This window comes from Rhinolophus sinicus, linkage group LG06 (genome assembly GCF_036562045.2).
Source record: "Rhinolophus sinicus isolate RSC01 linkage group LG06, ASM3656204v1, whole genome shotgun sequence".
Lineage (NCBI taxonomy): Eukaryota > Metazoa > Chordata > Mammalia > Chiroptera > Rhinolophidae > Rhinolophus > Rhinolophus sinicus.
In genome coordinates this window covers 29,637,045-29,664,437 of record NC_133756.1, presented here as the reverse complement: position 1 = coordinate 29,664,437, position 27,393 = coordinate 29,637,045, and the positions used below count along the sequence as shown (strand labels likewise).

Genomic DNA, 27,393 nt, shown 5'->3' with positions numbered 1-27,393 from the left:
AAAAAAAAAGAAAGAAAGAAAGAAAAAGATTGCAACTAATTTGGAGAAGAAAAGAAAAATGATTCCAATATCTCCGATGGAAAACTTCCACTCATATGGTCCCAAGTAGAGAAAAGTAAATAACTTTACAGAAGACACCAAATGTGCCCTCAGATAAAGAAGGTGGCTTTCCACCCCCTTTTCCCCATAATCACTTTTCTTTTCTCTTCCTCCTTGCCTCTCCTTTTAAAAATTATTTCTTTCATCATATTATCTCTTGATTCAAAGCCTGTGAGATAGTTGGAAAGAGCTTGGAATGGACCAGAATGATCTGAGTTCAAATCCCAGATCTGTAGCCTACTCTTTAGATGACTTCTATTTAACACGCTATTTGGACTTCAGTTTCCTCATCTATTAAATGGATGATAAGACCTATCTTGCAGAATTCTTGTGAGGAATTCAGATGACTTGGACAATTCCAGGTGCTTGATGACAATTAATAATAATAATTATTATATAACTATAATGAGTGTTATTGATCATATTATTATTAATATCTATTCCCTTTGGCAATCTGTTCCTACAAGTGACAACTCTCATGCATTAATCAGTTTTCACAGTTTCTGACCCATCTGGATGTCTCTTCTAATAAAGTAGAAATGGCAAGTATTACTGTGTTTCCCCAAAATAAGACCTAGCCGGATCATCAGCTCTAATGCATCTTTTGGAGCAAAAATTAATGTAAGACCCAGTCTTATTTTACTATAACATAAGACCAGGTCTTATATAACATAATATAATATAATATAATGTAATGTAATATAACATAATATAATATAATACCCAGTCTTATTTTACTATAAGACAGGGTATAATATAATATATAATTATAATATAGTATAATATAACAGTATAATGTAATATAGTATAATATAATATAATATAGTATAGTATAATATAACATAATATAATATAACCAGGTCTTATATTAATTTTTGCTCCAAAAGATGCATTAGAGCTGATTGTCCAGCTAGGTCTTATTTTTGGGGAAACACGGTATTATTGTTCCAATTTATAGATAAGTAGTGGAGGCTCAGGGAGGTTGAATGACTTAACCCTGACAAACAGCAAAAAGGAAAATCAAACTTGTCTAATGTCTCCCAATTGGGCTCTTCCGTTGCTTCACTGGTGAACACTGAGACAATACTCATGCCAATGGGGCACTTCAAGTTGAAGGCATTTCTATTCTTGCAGTGTTATCACACCCAGTATTTGATTGAAGATGAGAGAATAATTTGTATACTCACACAACTAGGGCTCCCGTTGGGCATAGCAGGCATGGCAACAGGTAAGGCTGTAGGCGTAGGAGGGGTCACAGAAATTTCACCAACTGGGTCTCTTGCAACAAGCATCCTGACTGAATTCCCACAGTTCCTCAGCACTTGCGCAACTTGCTCACTGGTCATTCCCTGCACATTTGTGTCACCAATCTTCAAGATGTGATCCCCTGTCTGGAGTCTTCCATCCTTTAATCCAAGGGGGGGAAAATTATTATGAGAAATCAATGATATAACTTTACTAGCTAACAATTCATTAGACTTTGAGTTGTAGCAAAATGACTGGCAAAGAAGCCACCTAAAAATGCTGAATAAAATATATTTTTAATGAACGGCTGACTTGACAACAGAGAAAAGGAAGTGCCTGTAAAACAAAAAAAGACGGGGGATTGGAAGGGGGGAAAGCTCAAAAGGAGAAGAATCACCAGAATTCTAAAACAGGCATTGGCTTGAGGGTATCACTTCATGCCTGACGGCCTAGAGCCAGGGTATTCATGGCACTTATACAAGGAAGAGATCAGAACGCCCAGAGCATCAAGAAGGGAAGGAGGTCAGATCAGAAGCCTCCAGTATAAATGGGAACTCGGAATGCCAATGAGCTCAGTGGCACAGTTGAGGAACAGCAAGATGTCAGTGTGTCTGGAAGAGAACAAGCAAAGAGGAGAGTAGTCCAAGAGATGAGAGCATTCATTAATGGGGTCAGCAGGGCAGAGAATTTGCTGAGTGAGTAGGAAGGGAAGTCACTGGAGCTTTTTGAGAGGAGGAATGACATTATCTGACTTACTTTTAATAAGATCACCCAAGTCTCTGTGCTGAAAATAGACTCGAGTAGAACAAACAATAGTTGGTAAAGCAATAATCTAAAAAGAGATAACAATAGCTTGGACTAGGTTAGCAGCTGGGTGTCGAGAAGAGGGATTCTAGATGTATTTTTAATAAATTGTCAACAGCCTCTACTGATAGCTTCTACACAAGGTGTAAGGGGGGGAAAGGAATCAGAACTCCAGATTTTTAGCCTAAGCAACTGGAAAGATAGAGTTGATATTAACGGAGATAAAGAACACGACAGTGGAACAGATGGGTGGGAGTAGAAATCAGTTCAGTTCTACAGATGTCCAGTCTGAGATTTAAAGTCGTGATTCTGGATGAATTTAGAGAAGAGATATATAATGTTCTATTTCTTAAGCTGGTGATATATACATAGGTAATTATTGTTTTATTATTTATAATGTGCACAAACATTACATATACTTTTATATGTATATTTCATACACAGAAAAGCTGAAAACATAATTTATCAAAAAATAAATCAGTTCAACAGGTTTATCATTTCCATTCTATCTTCATTTGTGAAATTTCTGAAACAGCTTATCCACTACATTTCCACTAAATTTGTTTTATCAACAATTTTGAATTCTCTTCATTTATCTTTACTACAATATATTAAAGATACTAAAATGTAAACACAGCTGGTTACAAAAAATTACACCTGCAGAGCGCTTTACAGGTTGAAAATCACTTTTAATACGTATATCATCTCATTCAGAAAAGGACAACTTTAAAATGAGAAAAACTGAGATTCAAAAAAGTTAACTGACTTGACCAAGATCACAAAGCTAATAGGCAGCAGAACCAAAGTTCAACTTGAGTTGTCCCACTGAAGATTTGTTCACATTCAGTCATGTCTTATACTTTGATATCTCCAGACGAACATTAGTAGATAGTAAATTTACTGTTTTCTCCAAGAAATTGCCAATAACTGTCCAAAAGCTTAAATACAATGAAGATGAAAAACAGATATTTTGCAAATGAGAAAGGACGGCCTAAGCCTGGAGCAATGACCACTGGACTAGTTCTAAGCTTCATATTCCTGGCTCCAGGAGGCACCATCTATAAGTTACAGATAAAATTCAGAAGAAAAAAGTATAAAAAAAATACTTAAGACTAAAAAAGTCTATTCCCCATCCTTACTTTTCTCCAATTTTGCAGAAATCTAAATAAAGAAAGGAACGTGTTAAATCAAAATAATGAGTAGAAAGCTATGTGCTTTGTTGTGAACTCTGCAGAACGAGCTAGAAGCAACTATAAGTGGAGAGAAACAGGGAAACAGAAATGCAATTCAATTCAGGAAATTTGGAAAGACTTAGAGAAAAGAAATAAATGCATAGAAGAAAGTTATTACAGGGAAAGGAATATAGAATTGCTGGATTTCTACTTTAAGCACCGATAATTTGATATTCTATTATGACCAATGCAACAAACTTGAAATAAACAACTACTTAAGAAAAAGCTAGTGATCATGATGAAAAATAAGGGTAAAACTGCCTCTGAATTGAACTATCCTTACGCAGAATTATGGCTTGACCAAAGAATAAGGAATATGTGAATTCGGTGTTTTCATACTTGGCTTGGCCAAAGAAGGGCATTTCACCATATTTAGTCACTTCCTAGGCACTATTTTTCCTATTTTACCTGAACTCAATTTAAAATGATGTAGATAATTTGTATCTGTCATGAAAAGCCAAATATTTTCTTCTTCCAGAAAAACAGGCGTTCTAAGGAATTCATCAAGTATAAAAACAATCATTAGATTGATAGGAAAGACACCAAAATGACAGCTACTTTGTTTATGTCTAACAGTGCCAAACGTTGCATTTCATTGATATCTTCTGATCAACATTCTCCTTCCATAACCTGTCTACTGTGCAAGGAAACTAAATGGCATATGAGTCCTTTTGTTCTTTAACAGAAAACATAAATCAGTGATAACCAATAAATAGCCATGCGAAGATTCAAAGACACAGTGTGCTAATCAAACATTCAAATATAAAAGTTTATTAACCCATAGATTCTTTCAAAAAAGAAAAAACGTTATGCATATAGACAAAGATAATACAGACGGCAGAAAAATTAAAAATTAAAAAATGTAACAGGGCACCACACTGTTACAATGAAATAGCAGTCACTTATACAGTTTAAAAACAAACAAACAAACAAAAACTTTAATCCAAGTTAGCAGTTATTGGCTAAAAAAAAAAAACCGCAAACACACACACACACCCACCCACACACACACACACACACAAACAGAGGTTGTCAAAAAAATGCATACACATGACTTGTATTCATCTTTTGTTATTGGTACATATTGAGTATTACAATTTTAATACAGTTTTTTCCTTTAAAATGGTATACATTTTTTTGGGCACCCTTTGTATATATTCATTTGCACTTTAAGTTCTCCTCAGTTATTGTGGATGATAATTTCAATTTATAAAATATTTGAAATCCTAAAGGAATTTAGGACTGAGCTACAAAAGAAATATAGAAATTAAATTTGTTTCTTCAAAAACTAAAAAATAGCACCAAATATTTCCACAACTCAGAAAATGAAATCATTACTACTTTTGATTCCAGGTCGCTTCTATCATCGGTCTTTAATCAAAAGGCAACACATCATTGACAGAAAATAGTGACTTTATAAAATAAAAACTCTTTCTCAAGGAATTAAACAAAGGTACTAAATCTGAGTACATCTAGACTACCCAACTCAAATTCCCACAGCCCTCATCAATTGATTTTTAAGGATAATGAAAATATCTGTTTCTAGATTCACTCAAAGCAAAATTACTTGGGAACACCACCTGTTCAGGGGCCTCAAGCTGGTCTTTGCTTATTCTAAACTAAAAATTCCTCATAGTCCACACACATCCTCCAAATCCTTACTTGCTTCCATTCCTTCTTAGTATTAAAGGTTACTGAATAGTTATTATGACTCATAATATGATTGTTTCATTCCAAAAAGTCAATAATTTATGACTAATTTTAAATAGGCTGAGTTGTAATAGTCCCTCTCTGGAGATAATGAGGGTAATTCAGTGTACCTGATTTCCCTAGAATTCCTCCGGACCACATGAAAGAGATTTCTATAAAACAAAGTTGTCTCTTACACTGCCCTTTATCAATTTAAAAAAAAAAAAAAGAAAGAAAGAAAAGAAAAACTTCTAGCTGCTGATATTTTTTTAAATTTTTGCCATAATTGAACAGAATTTTCAAAAGATGTATGCTTCAGGTACTGTGAATTCTGGAAAGTATCTGAGGATTATAGGTAGATGGTCTTTCAGCTTCCCTTACAATACTATATAATTTCCTTCTCCATGGAATTGGCCCTGATTACGTTTATTGATTGGTCATTGTAGGTAGATCTCCATAAATGTTTCCGAAAAGCTCATATGAGTCAATATTTTTCCGTTTCATTTAGTTTACAACATCCGAGGCAGTAGGCATAAGAACAAGTAAGGACTTTGGAGTTAAGACACACCCAAGTTCAATCCTGGCTCTACTTTGATCAAGCTGTATTATTTATCCTGCCTAAATCTCAGCTCCTTTGTAAGCAAAGTGAGAATAAATTCCTCTCTCATTGAGTTGTGAGCATTAAACTCAATACTATATTTAGCCTAGTGCCTTGCTGACAGCAAAGCAAGGCCTCAAATGCATCCATTTCTGATGTCTCTTTAGATTTCAGTGACCTTAAGTGTTCTGGGCCTCATCACCTCAATTCTACCCCACGTTTAACTATACATATTGACCTATCTGTACACAAAAGGAAATACAAGGGGCTCTTTTATGAAACCCTTTTAAATAAGAAATACTGACATTTTTTACCTTTCTAGTATATAATTTTATATTCTTTGAAGAAAGTAGTATTAATTAACCCCATTAACAGAACGCAGGTATCACTTTATGATCAATTTGATCACATCAGAATTAATGACCTAAGACATTCATATTCCCTTACCATAAAGGTTGCCATAGTCAATAGTGAGCATTAATATTCAAAACATGAGTACATTTTAATTAAACATAATATTCCCTTTAATTTTTTTTTTTTAAAGCTATGATCAGGCTACACGAGCAACAATTGAACAACAACTTGCAAAGACTTAGCAACAATGCATAGAGTCAACTGAAGAGCTTTTATCTGCCATGAACTGAGATGAGGGGGAAAGAGATGTGAATACTGTCTACATCTCGCCATATTCCCCACAGGAAAGTCAGTAACTCAGTTGCTCCTAGAGCTAGCTATTCCCTGATGATAGACTTGACCAACCCTGGACTGCTGTACTTCAGGGGAAAAAAATAAGACCAACTTTAAATAAATAGATTTAAGCAGTAAAGCACGGGCTTCAGAGTAAAAAAGATGTGGGCAAGATGCTGACGTTGTCATTTCCTAGTTGTGTATAGCCTTGGGCAGTTTCTTAACAATTTCCATATCTATAATTTGGGAATAAAAATTTATGACTTTTAAGGATTACATGACAATAATAAATATTAGGCAGGTAACAATGTCTGGCATAAACACTTGCTTCTCCATTATGACTCTGATGGATACACCCCTACCCCCTCTTTGATGACCTGAAATTGTGACAATCCCTTCCAGTAAGGGTGATAATCAGACCTGGGCTTTTCCCAACAGTGCCTCAAAGGGATTAATTCGGGAAACTCTGCACTTCATATTCTCCTTGTGAAAATTCATAATACACATTAGGATATTAAAAGCTCAGAAAATTCTTACAGTAAAGAAACTTATTTGATTTTGTTTAACTTGGTATTTTCTAAATGTATTTGACCCTTTGTTTTTCACAATAACTGCTCCACTTTGTATCTTGAAGAAGGCTACAACCCTATCTAACAGGAAACAACCCTATTAAAATTGCTAAGGGGGTGGGGGGCAGTGATGTGGGCAAAGGTATCACAATACTCCACAATATCTCATCCCTTTTCAGGTTACAAAAAAATTTCAAAAGAACCCCTTAAATATTATTATTTGCTTTGTGTCACAGATGTGTTTTGAAGACCCATTAAAAATTGACCATTCTCAAAATTTTTGGTCTCAGAACTTTTATTCTTAAAATTACTGAGGATAAAGGAAAGGGTATTACAAAGGAGCACAAGAAACTTTTGTGAATGACGGATATGTTCATTATCTTGATTGCAATGATAGATGGTATGATAGTTAAATTTTATGTATCATCTTGGCTAGGCTATTTGGTGAAACACCATTGTAGATGTTACTGTGAAGGTATTTTGCACATACGATTTAACATCAACAATCAGTTGACTTTAAGTAAAGGACATTGCCCTCGATAATGTGGCTGGGCTTCATCTAATCAATGGAAGACTTTAAGAACAAAAACTGAGGTTTCCTGGAGACGAAGGAATTCTGCCTTAAGACTGTAACAGAACTCCTGCCAACTTGCCCTACAAATTTCAGAGTTCAGACTGAAATAGCAACTCTTGCCTATATTTCCAGACTGCTGGCCTGCCCCACAGATTTCAGACTTGCCAGTACATATATGTCAAAATTTATTAAATTGTGCCCGTTATATATGTGCAATTTTTATGTCAATTATACCTTAAAAATTACTCAGAATCTCAAAGAGCTTTTGTTTATGTGGTTCTCTTGATATGTTTGTTGATATCTACTGAATTAGAAATAACATTGAAATTTTTTTAAATATTTAGCATATGTCAACATATAAAAATATATATGTATGTTGAATTATGTATTTTTATTTTAAAAGAGCTATATTTTCTAAAACAAAAAAGGTAAGAGTCATGGTACTTTAAAATATTTTTGCAAATCTCTTTAATGTCTGGCTTAAAAGCAGGCAGCTGGATTTTCATACCTGTTTCAGCATTCGGTATGTTGCAATATGTTGTTTTGATTGAAGTATATATTTTTTAAAAATCTAGCTTCAATCAGACATACAGTTAGAAAATGGAAGAAAATGGGCTTTTTCAGCCCGTTCTTTGATAACAAACCAAAACTTGATAAGTAGTGATTTCCTAAAGAACAGTTGCAATGTGGAATCTGAAACTACATCAACAAGCTTTCAGACACTGTTTCATTAAAATTTATTGATCTACCTTGAATTTTGAATGGATATTTTGCCTGTACATTATTTTGTCATATCACACATTGGTCTTCAGAAAATATTGATTCACAGAGTTATATGCAGATCTTCCAAATACTGACATATTACATTACATAATATAAAAAATATGTATTGATTAATATCACCAACAATCTAATCAGAAGTCTTTAAATATTAAAAAAAGTCAAGTTCATAGTAAAACACAAATTTCCCAAAATTCTAAATTTTTGCTTGAAAGTTCAAATTTTATCATTGCCAACAAATGCTGTCAGTTGTTTTCCTTGAAATAACAGGCTCAGTCCATTCATTTTCAAAAAAATGTGTACCAAATACTCAAGTATGAATAATTATAATCATTTTCTGTCCATTATTCTTTCAAAAATAACCATATTGTTCTGGATTGGTTTCCAGAGGCAGGGGTTGGGAGGCGACTGAAGTGGGTGAAGGGGATCAGAAGGTACAAATTTCCAGCTATAAAATAAGTCCTGGGGGTGTAATGTCCAGCATGGTGACAATAGTTAACAATATTGTATAGTATATTTGAAAGTTGCTAAGAGAGTAAATCTTAAAAGTTCTCATCACAAAAAAAGAATTTTGTAACTATGTGTGGTAATGGTTGTTAACTAGACTTACTGTGGTATCTTTCTGCAATATATACAAACATCGGAATATTATTTTGTACACCTGAAACTAATACAATGTTATTTCTCAAATATACCTCAAATTTTTTTCCAATAAGAGTAAAAAATAAAATAAATGTTTAAAATTGAAAGTCTGTTCCATATAAAAAAGTGACTAGTTTGTCTCACAGATGTTTTTTCCCAAAGACAACCACCATACTTGAGTATATGGCAGAAGTGTTGTATGGTACATCCCATTTTGTCACTCAATATTAAAAAGACATGCACTTAAAGGTCAAAATGTACTCAAATTAGTCATTCTTACTGTATATTCTTAAGTAAAACTGGCACTTTTTTTTCTTTTTTGTTGCAAGCATATGACAAAGAGGAATACAATGACTACTAATAGCGTTTGATGCCATTGCCCTGTTTCACACTGAGGCACCAGTAATTTTAGTCTACCACCGATTTTGCATCATTGGTAAAAATATTAACATGATGAAAGGGCTGATAACATCTTAGTATTATTATAAAAGTTGCTTTGATCTTTTAGATCCCTGCAAGAGACTCGGACCCTCCAGAGGCCCATAGATAGAACTCTGAGAGCCTCTGCTCTAAATAAATACATTTAAATGCTAAAAGGATAATAGGAATATCAGTAGCTCCACAATTTGCACAAGGTGAAGCAATCTTGATTAGAAATGGGGAGCTGACGGACTTGCCTTAAGCTGTATTTGCATAGCAAGTTTAATTTTACTTCTGTTTAGTAGAAGAGATAAATGCTTATGTACCTGGACATAACTAGTGAAATGTGTGTATTATTCTGATTATCATGGACATTCTACATAATATGGGCTCATTAAGTGGCTACATAATCAAATTTCTAAAAAATTTCTAAAAATTAAATGCAATATTTAATATTTTCTTCAATGTAAAATTAAGCAGAAACAGTTGATAAGTTTTTAAATGGCCCACTTTCAGTTTAAACACTGCTAATTAATGAAGTGTAATCATTTGATTTGTAATGTCAGAAACTTGAAATTCAAGTGAAATTTACCACATTGGGACAACTGCTTATAATCACTGTACCCTGTGATTTTAACATTTAGGCCCTTCAAAGATACACTGGGAAAGAATAATACAGATATTCGAAATGCAATACCCATTAACGACTCTTTTTAGTAAAAAAATACTGTCCTCAAATGGAATCAAGAAAACCGTTAATCACAGGAAAAAATTCTCCAAAAATGTTGATTTAGGAACTCTTTAAAATAAAGTGGAGTAAATGTACATGAACACTTATGAAGAAAAACAATTTTAGTTATACTTAGAAATCATGTATCCTAGTAACCTAGGTTATAAAATTACATTTCGAACCATACAATTTAAATTGCATAAAACCAAAATAAAAAAAGGAAAATCAACTTACTCGATCTGCTAGTCCTCCCGGAACTATAGTCCTCACAACTACACCACTTGATTTTCCTCCAACTATTCCAAAACCTAATCCAGAGCCATCATTAATGAGCTCAACATCTTCAATATGGCCCCAACGAACCTACAAATTAAAGGCAAGTAAGAGCCAAAGTGTTAGTAAATCACACAGATTCTTAACTTCCCAATACAGTAATTGCACAACAAATTGAACAGTCATACAATTAATCAAGACAACTTTCTAGAGGCTAAGAGATATGTAAAGATGATCGTATGATCCCTGCCCTCGAGGATTTTATAATCCAATAGAGAGACAAACTAAAACATAAATAATTAAAATACAAGACAGAATATTGGCTCATAAGACACTGCAGCTCTCAGAGGACCGAAACACATCTCATTCCCCAGTCTATGCCCAATATCTAGCACAGTTTCTAGCACATAGTAGGAACCAATAAATATGTGTTTATCTGAACAGAATCACAAAATACTATAAAGATTGTGGGGACAGGGCGCAGACAAGTCAAATCCAATCAAGAATTATGGAAAGCTTCAAAGAAAAGGTGGTATTTCAATTGCACTACAGAGGAAAAAACACATTCAAGCAAAAGGGAAATGTAAGAGCAAAGCTGGATAAGTGAGTGGGAATAATTGAAAGTTGAAGAGGGAATGACAGGAACAAACAGTGGCTTAGGAAGATTAATCTCAGAGCAAGGTGAAGTATGAAATAGTGAGAAGGACAGGAGGCAATGAGACTAATTTAGGAGATGCTTATGAGGGAAAAGAAAGGTAGCCTCAACTGAAGATATTAGCAATAGGATTACATAAATCAGACAAAGAGATGACATTTTTCCTCTAACCAGCAAGCTTCTATCAGAAATGTGCATTAAATTCCCATAATCCAACTGCAGAAGAAAATTCTCCCATCTCAAGATCATACTTCTTCCTTAGTTTTTCTAAGTACTAAATTGGAAAGCTACTATACAATGTTAAAATAACCAGGAATTTGGTAATATTTAATAAATTTATGTCTGAAACAATATCTAGTTTCTGGGAAACAGCAATGTGCACTAAAATATGCCTAAATTAATAGCAGCTAATATTCACAAAGTGTTTACTCTGCACCAGGCACTGTGCTTAGCTTTTCACAGGCATTCTCATTTAATCCTCACAACATTTCTGTGAAGTAGACGCCATTGCTAGTTCCAAGTAACAGATGAAGAAACTGAGCCATGGAGAGGTCAAGGAATCTGCCCAGTATGACACAACCAAGAAGTGGAGAACAGGACTTGAACCCACTTTAGCCTGACTCCGGAGCCCTTGTTTTTAATCACTATACTAAGCAATTTCCCACTTCGTTCATTCTATTTATTATGTAAATTGTGCTGTATAAATATTACTAATTGCAACAGGGAAAATGGCTATACATTAATTTGTGTTGTGACCTTGTACTGTACCCAGACAGTCTATTTTTTATTTTGTCCCAATGAATGAAAATTAAATAAATCAGCTAGCACTTAGTGTTATAAGAAAATAAGATTTATTAGCTTGCATTCTGAAGATGCAGGCCAAAATCTGTAAAATGTTATTAAGCAAGTTTAAAGATTCCCAAAAGAGGCATATATTTTTATTCTTTTGAACTGTTGTGCATATATCCTTCCATGAAAAAAAGAAAAACTTCTATAATTTTGCAGTATCAATAATCTAGTCATAAACACCCAATATAATTTTAAAAATAATGCTTTTTAAATAAATAACCAAATCTTAAAATACTCAATAGTAAATCTCTAATAAAAACTCTCAAGCTTAATTAATTAACTGGCTACATCAGGAAGGAGCACAAGACTCTTTCCATCACCAAATAAAGAATACCTAATATTACAATCTGCCCTTTATTTCAAGTAATAATCTTAAATGAGGTGAATCACAGAACATTAAAAAAAAAAACCTCCATGAAATATCTTGTTTAATATGCTAACACTGCATTTGGAGATGTGATCATCTTTTTTAAACTATTAATAGGACAAGTCAAATGACACCTTCTAAATGTCTTAAAATCAATGCTGTAATTCAAAATTAAATATTGTTCCAAATTTGCAACTCACTGTTTCAGGCAGAATGGTACTGGTCAGGCCGGTAGAAGTATTGCTTGTTGTGTGGACTGGTTCCCTGGCCACAACCAGACTCAAAGATCCAGAGGTTTGTTGTAATAACGCAATTGCTTGCTGATGGGAAATATTCTGATCCAGTGGCGTGTGATTAATAGCCAATATTTGGTCATTTTCCTTTAACCTTTGATCCCTTGGTGAAATAAAAGAAAATTTTAAGTGATAAAATAGCCTGATTTTTAAAAACCTATTATTCAAGTTAAACAGTTGTTGTTTTTTTTATGATACTACTTCACTTAGTACATTTAGCCAAATAATTATTTAATTATATTAACAGACCCCTTTAGAGTGCTTTTTATCAAAGCATTTACTAGCTAATTAACCAATTAAGTAGTACATCTCTAAACATACACACACACACATTTTAAAAGCCATTTGGCTAGAAAACTAAGCAAAAACAATGTATAGGGCCCCACAGCCAAGGTTTTGCAAGTATGGACATACTGCCGCCATTAACTACATGAACCTTGTATTCCTGAACCCCTTCCCTCTGACTTCAACATATACCACACTGAGGTAACTATATTCTCAGATTCACCAATAACCTCTTCTCCAGCAGAGTCACCATGTCCCCATTGTATAATACTAACATGTCAATAGAAGCCAAGCCCTCCTTGAAAATCCATAAAGATTACTTCCAAATCTGTATCTGAGCCCTTCTCTCTTCTCTAAGCACCAATGTCCCAACTGCTAACCAAAGTAAAAAGGACTATAAAAAAAATTGAGCAAAATCTCTTTTTTAAAAAAGCACTATTACAGTCAATGTTTACTGAGCATTTATTATGGGCCAGGTACTGTGTTAAATGTTTTCCATGTATTATCTAATCACCTACTGAAGTACTTAAATTTTACAGGCCAGAAATTGAAGCCTAGACAAGCTTAGCATCTTATCTAAGTAGTCTGACTCTGAAGCATACTCTCTAACTTCTTAAGTTAAAGGGTATCCTAAGGCTATCCCAGGATTTACTCTGTTCTGGTTTATTGTGTTTGACTTTATTATTCCCCAACCACCACTCCTCCTCTTTCTGTTTCCTCATTTCTACCACAATGCTTCCTTATCCTTCTTTCTCTCTCTCTTGTATCTACCCATCCCTACCTTTCCTTAGCAAAGTCAACCCTCCAATTGAGATCCTCATGTAATACCTATGACGTAACTTGCAAAATCTCTCTCAAGGTTTATTTTTCTAGACTCTCTTGTGCTGGTATTTGCCAACTCAAAAATGCATAATGATTATCTATGTTTATTGACCAATAAGGAGAGAGCCAAAGGAAAGAAAACTAACGCTTGACATGATTATATCATAAAAGAACATTTTTAACCTTCAAAGTACAAAAATCTCCCTGGTAAGAGATTTACTTCAGAATAGAGAATTAATTCTAATTCATAAATTTGAATTCTGAAAATTCCATTATATTTCCCTTATTTTTCTCTGGTCACACCAGATTTAGCAAAACTTGGGCAAAGACCAGAATTTGGTAATTTCCGACATCTAGGACACAGTATAAACTTGGTTGGTATTCAAAGACTTCTATGTTTAGTCCCAAAGTACTCCAACTTGGCTTCCTCCCTACATAAACCCCTTTTCCAACTATTCTGGTCTCCTCTTTCCCTCTCAAACATGTCTGGCATTTCCTGCTCTCTTGTAAATGGTTTCCTCCATCTCTAATGCCCTGCCACTCTGCTCAGCCAAATTCAGTCCACCCACAGAAATCCAGCTGAGTGTCTCCTCCTCTTCCTCCTTCCCTCTCATTTGCCTCGATATCATGGTGCTCTGAACCACTCCTTTATCATTCACTGAATATTCATTTACATTAAGTATATTATCAACAGAGCTAGTTAACTCCTTCTTTATGACATTTTAAGTTTTCTGAGGAGAGGGACTGGTACCTTTTAGATTTTTCTTTGGAACAAACAAGTTGGGTATATCAATTTTGGATGCCAAAATTGTGGGTGGTTCTCACAATAGATCTACCATTAAAAATGTTGCTTATACATCCTTTTATTAATATTAGGAGATGCTTATGTTATACTAAGAGATAAGAATGAGATATAAAATTGTATATACACTATGACTTTGTCTTTATAAAAAGAAAATATTCTAATGTTTTTCCTAGTTGTCTCAGGGTGGTCAAAGTCCAAGAAGTTTTTTTTTGGGGGGGTGAAATTGATTATTGTATTTTGATATTTTTTATTTTTCTATTATATGTATGTATTACTTCCACATTGATTTTCATAATTTTGAAATATATATATATTTAAATTGAGAATGTTGCTTGTGAACTTTTCCCTAGTCCTAAAGAAACATTTATTTTTAAATGTGATCACTACAGGACAACATCCAGGAATCACTCCCATTTTCCCATTGCCAAAGTCTTCTTTTCTCTAATTTCTTCACAGCTTGTTCACTAAAGAAAATTGCTTAATCCCCAACAAATAAATTATTCTTGATTTTTCACCCCTCATGCAACTAATTTTGTGTAAACTGGTCCTTAATTTACTCACACTCAGATTTTCTATTTTCTGGAAATCAATCTATTTTAATCTAACTTTCCCCTTACCCAGTAGAATTCAAGATACCTTAACACGTCATTTCTTTCCAGTTAATATCTGCTCAGGGAATATAAACTCAACCCAAGATAAACAAGCTACAGAGGAGAAGTCTCTTGGAAAATACGATTTTGATATACTCTAAAAAGTTAAAAATTAGTTTTTCTACTATTATTTATAATTTAACTCTCTATACTACTATACTTCTCTCTCTCTCTCTCTCTCTCTCTCTCTCTGTGTGTGTGTGTGTGTGTGTGTGTGTGTGTGTGTATGTAACTGAATTCACACTTTCATTCAAGGGGAAACCAATTCTTGCCTCTCCATTGCAATGTTCAGAAATAATGGGTTTCCATGATTTTGAGAGCCAACAGGTCTTAGGAAAGCTCCTAAAATAACACAGTTCTATGGAGAAAGTCCTGAGAAGAAAGAAAGAACTGATCATAAAGACCATTTAATAATGATCTAGAAGGTTCTACATGGCTGGCACCTACCTGTCTCTAGCCCTTTCTTGAACCATCTTGCACTAAGCTCCCACCTCAGATAGTATCAGCCACATTCCAAGGATATGAGCTGTGCTCCATCTCTCCACAGGGCTACTGGTCAAGAGAGTCCCATCCTCTCCCTGACACCTTCTGCTCTCGGCAGACCCTACTATCCCCTCTCAAATTACCCTTCAAGCACCACTGCTTCTGGGAAGCTACCTGACTTCTTAGCCTCAGTCAAGGTTCTTTACACCACACACTCAAATATCAAATTCCTCTGTTTGGAAGCACTCATCTGAATTTGTAATTATAGACTATAAGCACAGTGTAACTGAGAGAAGACAATTGGGCACAAAAAGGTTACACAACACTGAAAGTACACTAAAAACTACTGAACTATACTCTTTACAATGGTGACATTTGTGTTCTGTGAATTGTATCTCAATAATAAGATAGTAATAAGATGTTTAAAGAGTTGGGCCAATCAAAGTTAAATAGGTTTTTTGTCAAAGAACTTCATAACCTTAAGAAAACTAAAGTCCCTAAGTCCGGGTTTACCCTGGATTGTCTAGGTTTGCCAGAATAATCCAAATTTATACCTGCTGTCTCAGTGTCATTACTAACAGCACACCCTCTCACTCCCAAAACTATCTCAACTTGGATAACAAATTATATGTTTACCCTAACTGTGTATGCCCAATCTCCAAAAACAGGATAGAATTTCTCAAAGATACCTGACTATTGCTATGGTTTCTCAAAATGTATTTGAAGAAATCCTGCAGTAGATGGCAGAACAAAGATACAAAGTCATGGAAAAGCCATTATTTCTGAATTTTCAGTTGGGGAGATTAGAATTGATCCCCCATGAATAGAGAATCGTGAAATAAAAAATATATTATTGACTGAGAGAATCTTTTTTTAATAATAGTATTGCTACGGTTGCTATTATTCTAACAGTTGGTAGCAATGTAATGAATAGTGTGCTTGTTAAATAAATAATAAACTAAAAACCTGAAATCAAATAGAGATAAAATATAAGGCTTGCACATACCCCTTTAAAAAAATAAAACAAAGGTACAAGTGCAATAGGGAGGAATTACATGGACTTGAAGGGGCTTTTAACTGACAATGAGCAAAATAATAGAGTGATGTGACTACCAAAAATGTTGCTATAACCTGAGGTTTAATAACAAATATAGTATGCAGAATGTGAATTTCAATATTCCCATCTTACTGGTCAGACCTTAGTTAAACTATCATGTTCAACTGTGAGAGTGTGGTGGAGTAGAAAGAGCTCTAACTTTGCTGTCGGTCTTTGAATCACATCATGATTCCAGCATTAATAGCTCAGTGACCACTGAACTCAGTTTTCTCATCTATAAAACGGAGTCATGATACTACCATGTGTCCCCGAAAATAAGACCTAACTGGAAAATAAGCCCTAGCATTATTTTTCAGGATGATATCCCCTGAACTTAAGACCTAATACATCTTTTGGAGCAAAAATTAATATAAGACCCAGCCTTATTTTCGGGGAAAAAGGCCTAACAAATGCCTAGGAGAAGGAAAGTAAGTGTCAGGTACTTAAGGTTACTGTTTTTATTACTAGTTTCTTATTCTCTTTAATACAATGTTCTCAGGTTTGTCAGAAAAACATTAGCAAAACACAAAATCAACATCTTTCTCACCTGGCCGCTATACTCCCTGGCTGAACTTCCTTCACGAAAATATGAACTTCTCCCAGATTTGGACTTTTAAGAGCCACCACACTGAATCCAAGGCCTCCAGTTGAAGGCCGTTCTATATCTATATATTCAATTTGCCGGCCCTAAAAAAGGAGATTTAAAAAAAAAAAAAGTCAATGAACTACATTTCACCTACATACCCTTTCCGAAGAACTGAAACTGCCATTTTATGAATAGCACAAAAACAGCTTCTCGTAAGTCATCTCTATAAAACCAAATAAACAGCATTTCGGTAATAAATTGCTCCTGGAAATCCTCTCCTTTGATTATTTTCAGTAGGACATAAGAGGGAATGTGTAATGTTCTGCAGCCTCAGGGAACAGAAGAGCTATATTCACACTTCATTCACATTATGAGATGAATCCCAAGGTGGATAAAAATTCCAATGCCCTTTCCCACAGTAAATTTTAAATTATTTTTTACATCTTTATATTATATTTTTATCTTTACTTAGAATTACTCTAAGTTGTCTTAACACAAAATATATTTTTAAATGAGGAAAGCAAATTAGATGTATCAAAAATATGCTAGTGTTTAGCCTAAGTCAGAACCACCTGCATTTTTATTTTTAGTTCTGTTGTGATGAATTAATATTCTATTTTAACAGGTTAATTCAAAAGATTATGGAAAGGCCACCACTCAAATGGCTTTTACCTGTGACAAACAAATATTTTATTGCTTTAGTTAATAATTACATTTACAACATGAGAACTTCACAAATATAATCAACTCACAAAAGCATCACATAAAATTATTTAGTCAAATCAAGGTGAAAGAGCTATAAAGTCAAAAGAAGGAATTAGGTGTGGAATATTATTTAACTATCACACTTTAAACAGATTCTTTTTAACTTTCAAACTCAAATTCCATTTTTTAAGACACTTATTAGAAGGTGAAGTGGAAAACAGAAAACATATCCTAAAATATAATCGTCTATTATTTAATTTTTAATAAGTATTAGGGATAACACTGGATTATTCTTTAAAATGTTTCCCTAGATTTTCCGAATTATATTAGTTCTAAATCCCATTAATTGTTTTGATATAAAATTAAAAATAGTTTCAAAGGTGTTTCATTATCTATATACATATTAATTTTCCTCCTATGATCAAAACCATAAGAATCTCTTCCCTTACAAGTGTAGAGATGTATCAAATTGGAGTCACTGTCTAAAAACTCTCCCCACCACACACGGATGTTTTCCCTATATAATTTTAAGCCAATAGATCGTCAACACACAGAGTAGAAAATAGTACCAATTCCTCCTAATAATATAAAAACACAAGCAAACAAAACTCATAGTAACACATTTTAAGGCAAAAAGGGTGACTGTAGGTTCCTTTTTTAACCTATAATAGGAGAAATAAAGCTAAATAGTCCCATGACAAGATAGAACTTTACCTGAGCCATCTGTTGAATGATGGAGTTAAAGTCTTCATTTCCTAACTTAGGGCTCCAAGGAGGTAACCCAGATGCAGTCAAGTTATTAGAGGACCTCTGGGCATTCCCATTAGTAATGGCACCATCCGTGAACACTAACAAACCTTTTCTAGAAAAATCAAAGTTGGCTGAACAATCTGAGGGTATATGGCTGAGCTGTTGAGGGAAAAAAAAAAAAGAATCATCAACAGAAACCTATAGAAAAGAAGTGACATATTTCTATTTACTAAATACTATATTTTACCCATCACATGTGTAATGCCCATGTTAAATACATACTTGTGAAAAAATTAGGTATAGATACATGAATCTGTGTATTTATAAGGCTATAAATTTTATTTAGTATTACACAAAATGTTTTAACAACTTAAAAAATTTGTTCTTGTTTCCTGCCTTCTACCATTCCCTCAAGTTTATAGCATGTACAACAGTTCATTGCATTTCACATACACAGATACATTCAGTCATATAAACATGCATGTAAGACACTGAGTCCTTTTGCATTTATCTGTACATTTCCATGTGGAGACACAAAAGATTTGCAAGTAGTACATAACAAAAATAACAATAACAGAACGTATTGAGTGCTTGCTATGAACAAAGTACTATACCAAAACACTTACATATTACCTCATTTAATCCTTGCAACAGCCCTATGAGATATTATTATTCCATTTTGTGAACATGGAAACTAAAGCATACAGGGGTTAAGTAGCTTGCCCGAGATTAGTAGCAAATGAGTCACAGAGCCACTGAAACAGTTAAAAAAGAAAACAGGTGGAGGAGAATTCTGTAATTATGGGGAACAGGAAAATAGAGGTTCATTTTTTAAATAACATTGGCTGATACGAGTGCCAACACAGTTGAATAAAGGTAGCATCAAGAACAAATGTCAATAGGACCTCATATAAAAAAAATCAACTCATAAAAACGCTATGAAAAAAATCACAGGAATTTTACAGTTGAATGGATAAAATATGATTATGTATACTACAACTGCAAACTACATAATTATAAAAGATTGTTAATGATGGAATGGTTGGTTAAGTCCACTGTGAGTCCAGTAAGAGCAATAGATTTGTGTGACCTTTCCCAATTTCTATGGTTACCAATAATAATATTCACTGTTATGATACGGACTCATCGCATGACCATGGAGTACAAAAAGCTGACCTTCAATGTACGGAGTGCTAAAATTATGGTATAAATTCTGATTTAGGGAAAGAAATCCACAGAAAGACATATGTGCAAAGTTTAATCCTTAATTAGTTATTTAAAAATCCCTCACTGAAATATTTACAGGCAGGCATTTTGGTTTATCAGCAGAAAACACGTTTTTTCCCCAAATTCTGTTAATTTTCACTTAACAACTCTGCTACCTTATCTACAATTACATCTAAAATTCTGCCCAAATTTAATCTATATGATTGCTATTATTCAAGCTCAGCCTCTAGAACAGACGATTTAAAATCAATTTGCCATTCCTGACCGTAAAACAAAGCAACCAAAAAGACAGTTAAAACTATTAATTTACATCACTCTAAGTAGAGGTGCTATGTGTCCTGTAATTCAACAACCGTGTATTAAGAGCCTGCAAGAATCCAGGTACTATGCTACATATATAGTGAAGGAAACACAGATACTATTAAAATACCAGGTATACTGCTTCCAAGGACTTTCTAAGCAGAATATCTGTGACATTTGACAATTATTTGATAAATATTTGATAATTATTGAGAGGTATAAATAATGTGCTATGGGCATGATCACTTCATGCTAGGAAAAAAAAGACTTCACGAAAAAACTATATTTAAGTTAAACACTATTTTATAATTTTGAATAAAATGTTAAGAACTGACAGAGCATCTGATGTTTACATATTTAAATACGTACGAAATCCATATTCTAAAGCCATACATATCATTTGCTATCAACAGTTTTAAACTATCCATCCCACCATACTCACAGGTCACAAGTCCCAGTACAGTCTCTTTGCTGAATTAAGAGTATTTAGAGACAGTCTGTCTCTGTCTCTATCTCTATCTCCTTTTATCTTTCTTTGCTGGTTTGACTACATCAACATGTAAAACTCTGACGGGTAACTTACTTGCCCCTTGAGTTGCTTGATGGACTGCTGAAGTGTGAGTATCTGGTTAAAGAGAGGACTCTTTAGTGTCTCATAAAACATAGATAGCTTCTCATTCTGCGACGTGTCACCCTTCTCCTGCAATTTCACTTTCAGGCGATCAAGAACTTGCAAGATCTGCAGTTTATCTTGTTTGAAGAAGGACAACCAAAGTATAAGTTAAATCCCTTGTATTCCAATTTTGAGCCATTAATTAATTTACTGATAGAAGTATATATTCGCATACCTGCAGCAGGATTTTCAGGCATTTTGAATTATTGTCTTCAATCACTTTAAAGAAACCTAAAGAAAAAATTTTAAATACAGAAGATGATTTACCATTAGTGTACACATGTCTATAGTCCTGTATAAAATTTAAAGAAAACCTCAAGAACATTCTTGATCAAAAGTTTTCGTTCAGGAAATTCAAATTAAAACCACAAATAGGTGCCACTACAGTACAGTACTATGATGACTAAAAGTAGAAAACAAAACATCAGCCAATACTAAGTGCTGACAAAGATGTGGAACAACTGAAACTCTCGCATGTCGCTAGCAGGAATGTAAAATGGCACAAACACTTTGAAAAATTGTTTGGCAGCTTCTTTCAAAGTTAAATATGCACTTATTATATGACTCAGCACTTCCACTCCTAAATATTTAACCAAAATAAATGAAAACATATGCCCACAAAAGACCTGCACAAAAATGTTGATAGCATTTTTACTTATAAAAGCTCCAAACCAGGAAAACCCCAATATCTAATAACAGATGAATGGAAAAACAAATTATGGTATGTGAACACAATAGAATACTCAGAGTAAAAAGGAAAAAAATTATTGATACACATAAAATGGATAAATCTCAAAAATAGTATATGGAGGAAAAGAAACCAAACAAAAGGGTATTATCTGTACGATTCCATTCATTTGAAGTTCGATCTATAGTTATAGATCAGTTTACCTGGGCAGGTGGAAAGGGATTGACTCGGAAGGGATCTGAGGGAGCTTTTAGGGGTGATAGAAATGTTCTACATTTTGAATTGGGTACTATTTACACAGATGCATATATTTGTCAAAAAAATCATTGAACCATATATTTTAAATTGCTACATTTTATTGTATGTAAATTATACTTTAACAAAGTTGATTTTTTTTTTTTTAAGGACCCTGGGCTGGAAAAGAACATCCAAATTAAGGGCTCAAGAAGATTCTAAAGAGATTTGGGGGGGAAAAAAAATCCCCAAGCTGCACAAATGATCTAAGACTCTTACTCGTCATCTAAAAGTCACCAAAAGGTAACCACTCAATACGGCATTTTCTATGGACAATGTTTTTTCATACCAGTGATTTGCTCAAACTAGCCTAAAATGTAATGTAATTGAAATTCAAAAAGCTAGCAAACCCTTTGCTCTGACCAAAATGGCACTTTCACAGTGGTCATTTTTACTAGTGGTACACTGTTGTAATGAACCATCAAAGAAATAGGAGTTAAAATTTTCTTATATCAGTTCACTTGCTGAATGAGATCTTTACCTTCTAATTCAAGGTCAGTAAGTAAGAAAACACATTAAAAACCAGTAAGGGGTGTCATTGGCATTGATAAAATGCCCATGTATTCCATCCAAATGTTCACTGGATTCAGTAACTACCAAAAGAACTGCTGAATAGGGCACCAAAGAAACACTTCTGATGTGTTCAGCATCTCAATTGTGCAACCCTTACAATTACCCATTGACAGGTAACTGAATAACAGAAGGGCAGTCCCAATGGCACTGTCCTTTTCTATAGCAGCACACAGCCCAAAAAGATTGACAACAGCAGTTTGTGGTCATTAAAACACCAACCTCTCTAAATTAAAGAATGCAAGCTAAAACTATGAGATGCTATTTTTACTATCAGATTGGCTTTTTTAAAATTAATAATAGCCTATATTCCAGATGTCATGGAAAAACAAGTGGGAATATAAATTTACACAAAGTTTTAGGAGAGCAACGTAGCAATATCTATCAATATTTTAAATTTACATTTGCTTTTTACCCAGAATATCTACTTTTGAGTCTCTCCTAAAGAAATATTTGCAAGAGGACACACAGATGTGTACAAGGATATTTACTGCAGTGTTTTTTATAACAAAACTCCTGGAAATTTTAAACTATCAGAAGTAGTCATTAAAATAATAAGTAAGTCTGACTGTATTGAAACAGGAACGGGACTGAAGATTAACAGCTAGCCTATGGCTTACTCCGTAAGCTGGGGATTCCCAGCTTGATACCAGACATCCTTGCAAAAAAGCAACAAGTCTTTAATAGATAAGAGTTCCTCATTTTAAAATATCAGGAAACTGCTGATCTGTCTTAATTGCTTTTCGTAAATAATCTGAAAATGAATGAATGTATGGACTTTTAAGACATGGTTAATTGTAAGATGGGAGACATTTTCTATTTGTGTAATTAATGGAGTATAAAACTTGAGATTCCCCAAACAGAAAAGGTTTTGAGAAAAACGTTTCTGTATATATTGTTCAGAACTTGCCTGGTAACCCTCCCCCCAAAAAAGAAAGTATCCTAAAGTTCAATTTTACTCCTGTAAACAAATTAAAAATTGCAGTAAGTCTGTCAAAAATACATTAATAAATGACTTACTGTCAATTTATATGTAACTAGGATTTATGTTGATGATATGGCCTAACGTGGAAGACAGTGACACGCTTTGAAAGCTGGGCTTACAACTGGGGCCTTCTCTAATAAGTAACGTCTGCATGTGGCTCCCATGCCAGCCTCCTGCCTGTAACCTCTGAATCATGCATACGGTTCCAGTGCTGGGTAAAATCTCTCATTCACATAAGTATGTTTTGACAATTCAACCCTTGTGTTAACAAAGGGATGTTGTTTAACACAAACAACTGAATAGGAAAAACAACAAGTTTCAAGATATACGCATTATTTTCTACTTTTCATAAGAAAAAAATATACATATTTGTATGTCTAGATTTCTAGATTTAGATAGTCAATTTAACAATAGTGATTACTTCTAGAAAAGAAGTGGGGCTAGGGAGATAAAAAAATTAGACATTACAGATTTTAGTGCTGTTTGAACTTTATTTAAAAAGCATATTAATTTTATAGCTTAAAAAATAAAAAGGGAAAAAACACAATGGCTAAGATGCCCTAATGAGAAAGCAAGACAGATTCATAGCAAGATAATGACAACACAGTAGGATAATTATATTGTAAGTCATATGTGTACAACAGCAGAGGTGTGTGCATTGTGCTAAGAGAAATTATAAAGGGAGAGTGACTAACCCTGCCTATGGAAGTTTAGGAATGCTGGAATGAGAACACACTAGGAACCTCTCCTAAAAGAAAAGGAATAGATGTAAAAGTAGAGTAACCATTTGTCTTCATTTGCCTCAGATAGTCTCAGATTACCAACATTATTATTCCGTAATAGGGCTCCATTTCACTCTCAAAAGTGCCCCAGTTTGAATGACATATAGGACTTCAACTAGGTCAGAATCACCTGGAGGGCTTATTAAAACACAAACTGCTGGGACTCCCCCCCCCCCAAAGTGTTTCTGATTTTGTAGGTCTGAGGTAAGGCCGGAGAATTTTCATTTCTAACAGTTTCCATGTGATCCCGATGCTGCCAGACTAGACACCACAATGTGAGAACTGCATACAGGCATAAAAGTGCATGGCTTTCTGTGAGAATAGTTAACTCTCTCTAAATGATGTAGTATAAGGTCTCTGAAAGTAGCAGAAAGGGCAAAAAAAAGTCATTTATTTAGAGCAGTGTTACTGCAAGTGTGGGCTGCAAATTGATTCTTGGCTACAGACAGGTACAGTAGCAAAATTGGGAATAAGCATTTGGAAACCAAAACAAGCAATGTCACGGGGTAATTCATATCTATTAAATTTAGTGATTAAAAAAAAACTTGACTTACTTTGTACTTCTATTTTTAATTTCACTTTTCTAACAATTCATTTTTCTAATAATTTATTTTACAAAAATATCAGTCCTTGAAAGACTGAGTGGGAAAACTGATAGTTTGAGAAGCACTGGCTTAAACAAGACTATTTTGAGAGGGGCCTTTTAAATAATGCTAAGTAGACTGACCTGTATCCTGTAAACAACAGGAAGTAATTAAAGGCTTTTTAGTAGGGAAGTACTAAATTTCTATTTAAAAAGGTAATTCTGGTAATAGGATAGATTAGTGGTCATCAAACTTTTTTAAACACACATTCTCATCAGTAAAAATATGTTCAGCACTCACTTTATTTTTTCTAAACTTATACTACTATGTTTACATGTCATATGTGTTTAAAGCCATATATAAAATAGAAACCATGAGAGTAAGGTAAAAACTAACAAGCCAGATTTTATTGTTGCCTTCCTACCCTCCCAATGGATCATCCTACACATTTTGGAAACCACAGTAGTAGAGTATCCCTCTAAAAGGGTAAAGGATAGAAACTGCTTGGCCGTCCAATTCTCTGACTCATATGTAATGAAAGCTAAACTGTGTCCACAAAGCAGGCCTGGAAAATTACTACAATTCCATGGTGTTGAGTAATGCCTAGGGAAGGGGACTAAAGCGTAGTATATGAAGACAGAAGAAAGAAATGTAACCCCACAGCTGAACATCCAGCAAGCAGCATCCAGGCTAAACGTAACCTACGTCTCATTTCATGGACATAGGAAATCTTCCACCAAACAACTTTGACCGATTTGGCTAGGCTAAGAAACCAACAAGGCTTAAGCAAGGAATTTCAAGTTTGTGTAAACATGGTAAAGCTGAGTCTAAATTGTCATAAATAGGCTACCTATGATAGGTCATAGTCTAAACATTAAAATGCCAGTTGGCCACTGTCCTCATAGTTGTACAGCCTCCAGAGAATGAGTAGTTTATTATGCTCAGCAGCTTTCACTCTGTCACTGATCAAGGTTTGTCACCATATATTCTTCATGTCTGGTTCACTGTAGGATTTGACTGAAGGAATTATAATATTGTGTTGTTGTTTTTTAGTACCCATGCCCTTAGCCATCACCAATTAATGGAACAGTTGGAAAAAAAAATGATGCACAAATAGAAATTTAATTCGATGTACATTTCTAAGTGGAGGAAACTTATTAGAAAGATTTATTAACCTCCTCAGTTCAAGAATTTAGGAGAGTTGTGGACCTTGAGAAATACACTTTTCAGACTCCCAACAGCACACAAGAATGTAACTCCCCAAGATATCTTATACGTCCATCTCAAACTTAACAAGACACCTCATGCGTCTATCTTGAAATTTGGGGAGAAAAAGATCACTGGCAATCTGTTTGGGAAAGTACAGATACTCAGCGCCTCTAACTGCAGGTGTGAATTAACCTACAATTAACTACTCAATGGGAATTCCCTAGGGCTCAAGAGGACCAGAGAGTTTGAACAATCTAAAAGCTATTAAATGTAAATGAAGTCATGAGTTCGGGAGTTATTCAACAATTGAAGTTCATAAACAACTTTCTATTGCTTCCTTTGGAGTGCAAAGCTCAGGTTGTGTCTAATTATCGTGGCTTTGTCCTCAAAGCTCAACATTTGAGGTACCAATTAAGTGCAAAACAAACTCTCCCAGCCTAAATGATGGCTCTTCATTCCAACTACAAATAAACACCTCTGCGGCCAAGCTAGTGCAGATTCAAGGCATGTGCCGCAGCCCCGTGTCCCTACCAAACGACAAGGCCTTCTCTAAACAGCTTAGATGTAAAAAAATACTATATTTTTGGCTGCTGCCAAAACACTATACTGTATTCCTGGAATTTTGGAAATAGATATGCAAATTCTAGAATGACCTTGATATTTAGGGGCCATATGCCTAAGCCTCAGGCAATGCTTAAATCCATGTAATGCTGGACATTGAGGATATGTTGAAATTGAAGCTGAAAGACACCATGTTAAACTTAGAGTCAGAACTGAAAATTGAGTCAGTTCTTCAGAATAATTCAGTCGGCTAAATACTAATTTTTCTCTTTCAACTATTCAAAGTTAATGCATCCAATGCGTATCAATATCCTGCCTGTAACTTGGCCACTGTGTATGAATAAAGTTAACCTTTTTATGGTATGGTTTTGTATCCCTGTTGGTGGCAGTTTTCTCCAATGACTGACCAAGAAAACAAACCTGGGCAACTTTTACCTAATGGATCTCTGATCGTGTAGCCAATCCCTCACTGAAAAGATCCAGGCATTCATACCCTTCACTAATGATGAGTTTCCACCTCAAATATTCTATTCAATTCTCCCCACACCACAGACTGTATGCCCTTAATTTCTCTCCAGAAATATGGTCGTGCCATTTCTGGAGTGCTTGTAATATTCTAAACAATCCTAGCAAATTGTGAAATAGGTCAAACTAGGCTCTGGACACCCTTTCCATCAATGTTCACCCTCCTTCCTCCTGCTGGCCTTTTCCCAAAAACCATTTTATCTGTCATTAAATCAAGTAACTAGTTTTTTAGTGCCCACTATGTACAATGCAAGGTCATTCTGTATAGCATCTCATTTATCTTCTTAACAATGTATTATCATCTCTA

General features: G+C 34.4%; 1 protein-coding gene across 8 annotated transcripts in view; it reads right to left on the bottom strand.

Moving 5' to 3' along the window:
* The window catches only part of PATJ (PATJ crumbs cell polarity complex component), a 299,829-nt gene that overhangs the window by 267,924 nt on the left and 4,512 nt on the right, over positions 1-27,393 (bottom strand). For all 8 annotated transcript variants that reach the window (XM_019731220.2, XM_074334813.1, XM_074334815.1 and 5 more), the window contains 7 exons: positions 21,064-21,119; positions 20,799-20,965; positions 18,653-18,847; positions 17,195-17,334; positions 12,414-12,609; positions 10,304-10,432; positions 1,287-1,505 (listed from right to left, as the gene is read on the bottom strand). In XM_019731220.2, the coding sequence (XP_019586779.2) occupies positions 1,287-1,505; positions 10,304-10,432; positions 12,414-12,609; positions 17,195-17,334; positions 18,653-18,847; positions 20,799-20,965; positions 21,064-21,085 (1,068 nt within the window). In that variant the 5' untranslated portion in view covers positions 21,086-21,119. The remainder of the gene's footprint in view (positions 1-1,286; positions 1,506-10,303; positions 10,433-12,413; positions 12,610-17,194; positions 17,335-18,652; positions 18,848-20,798; positions 20,966-21,063; positions 21,120-27,393) is intronic.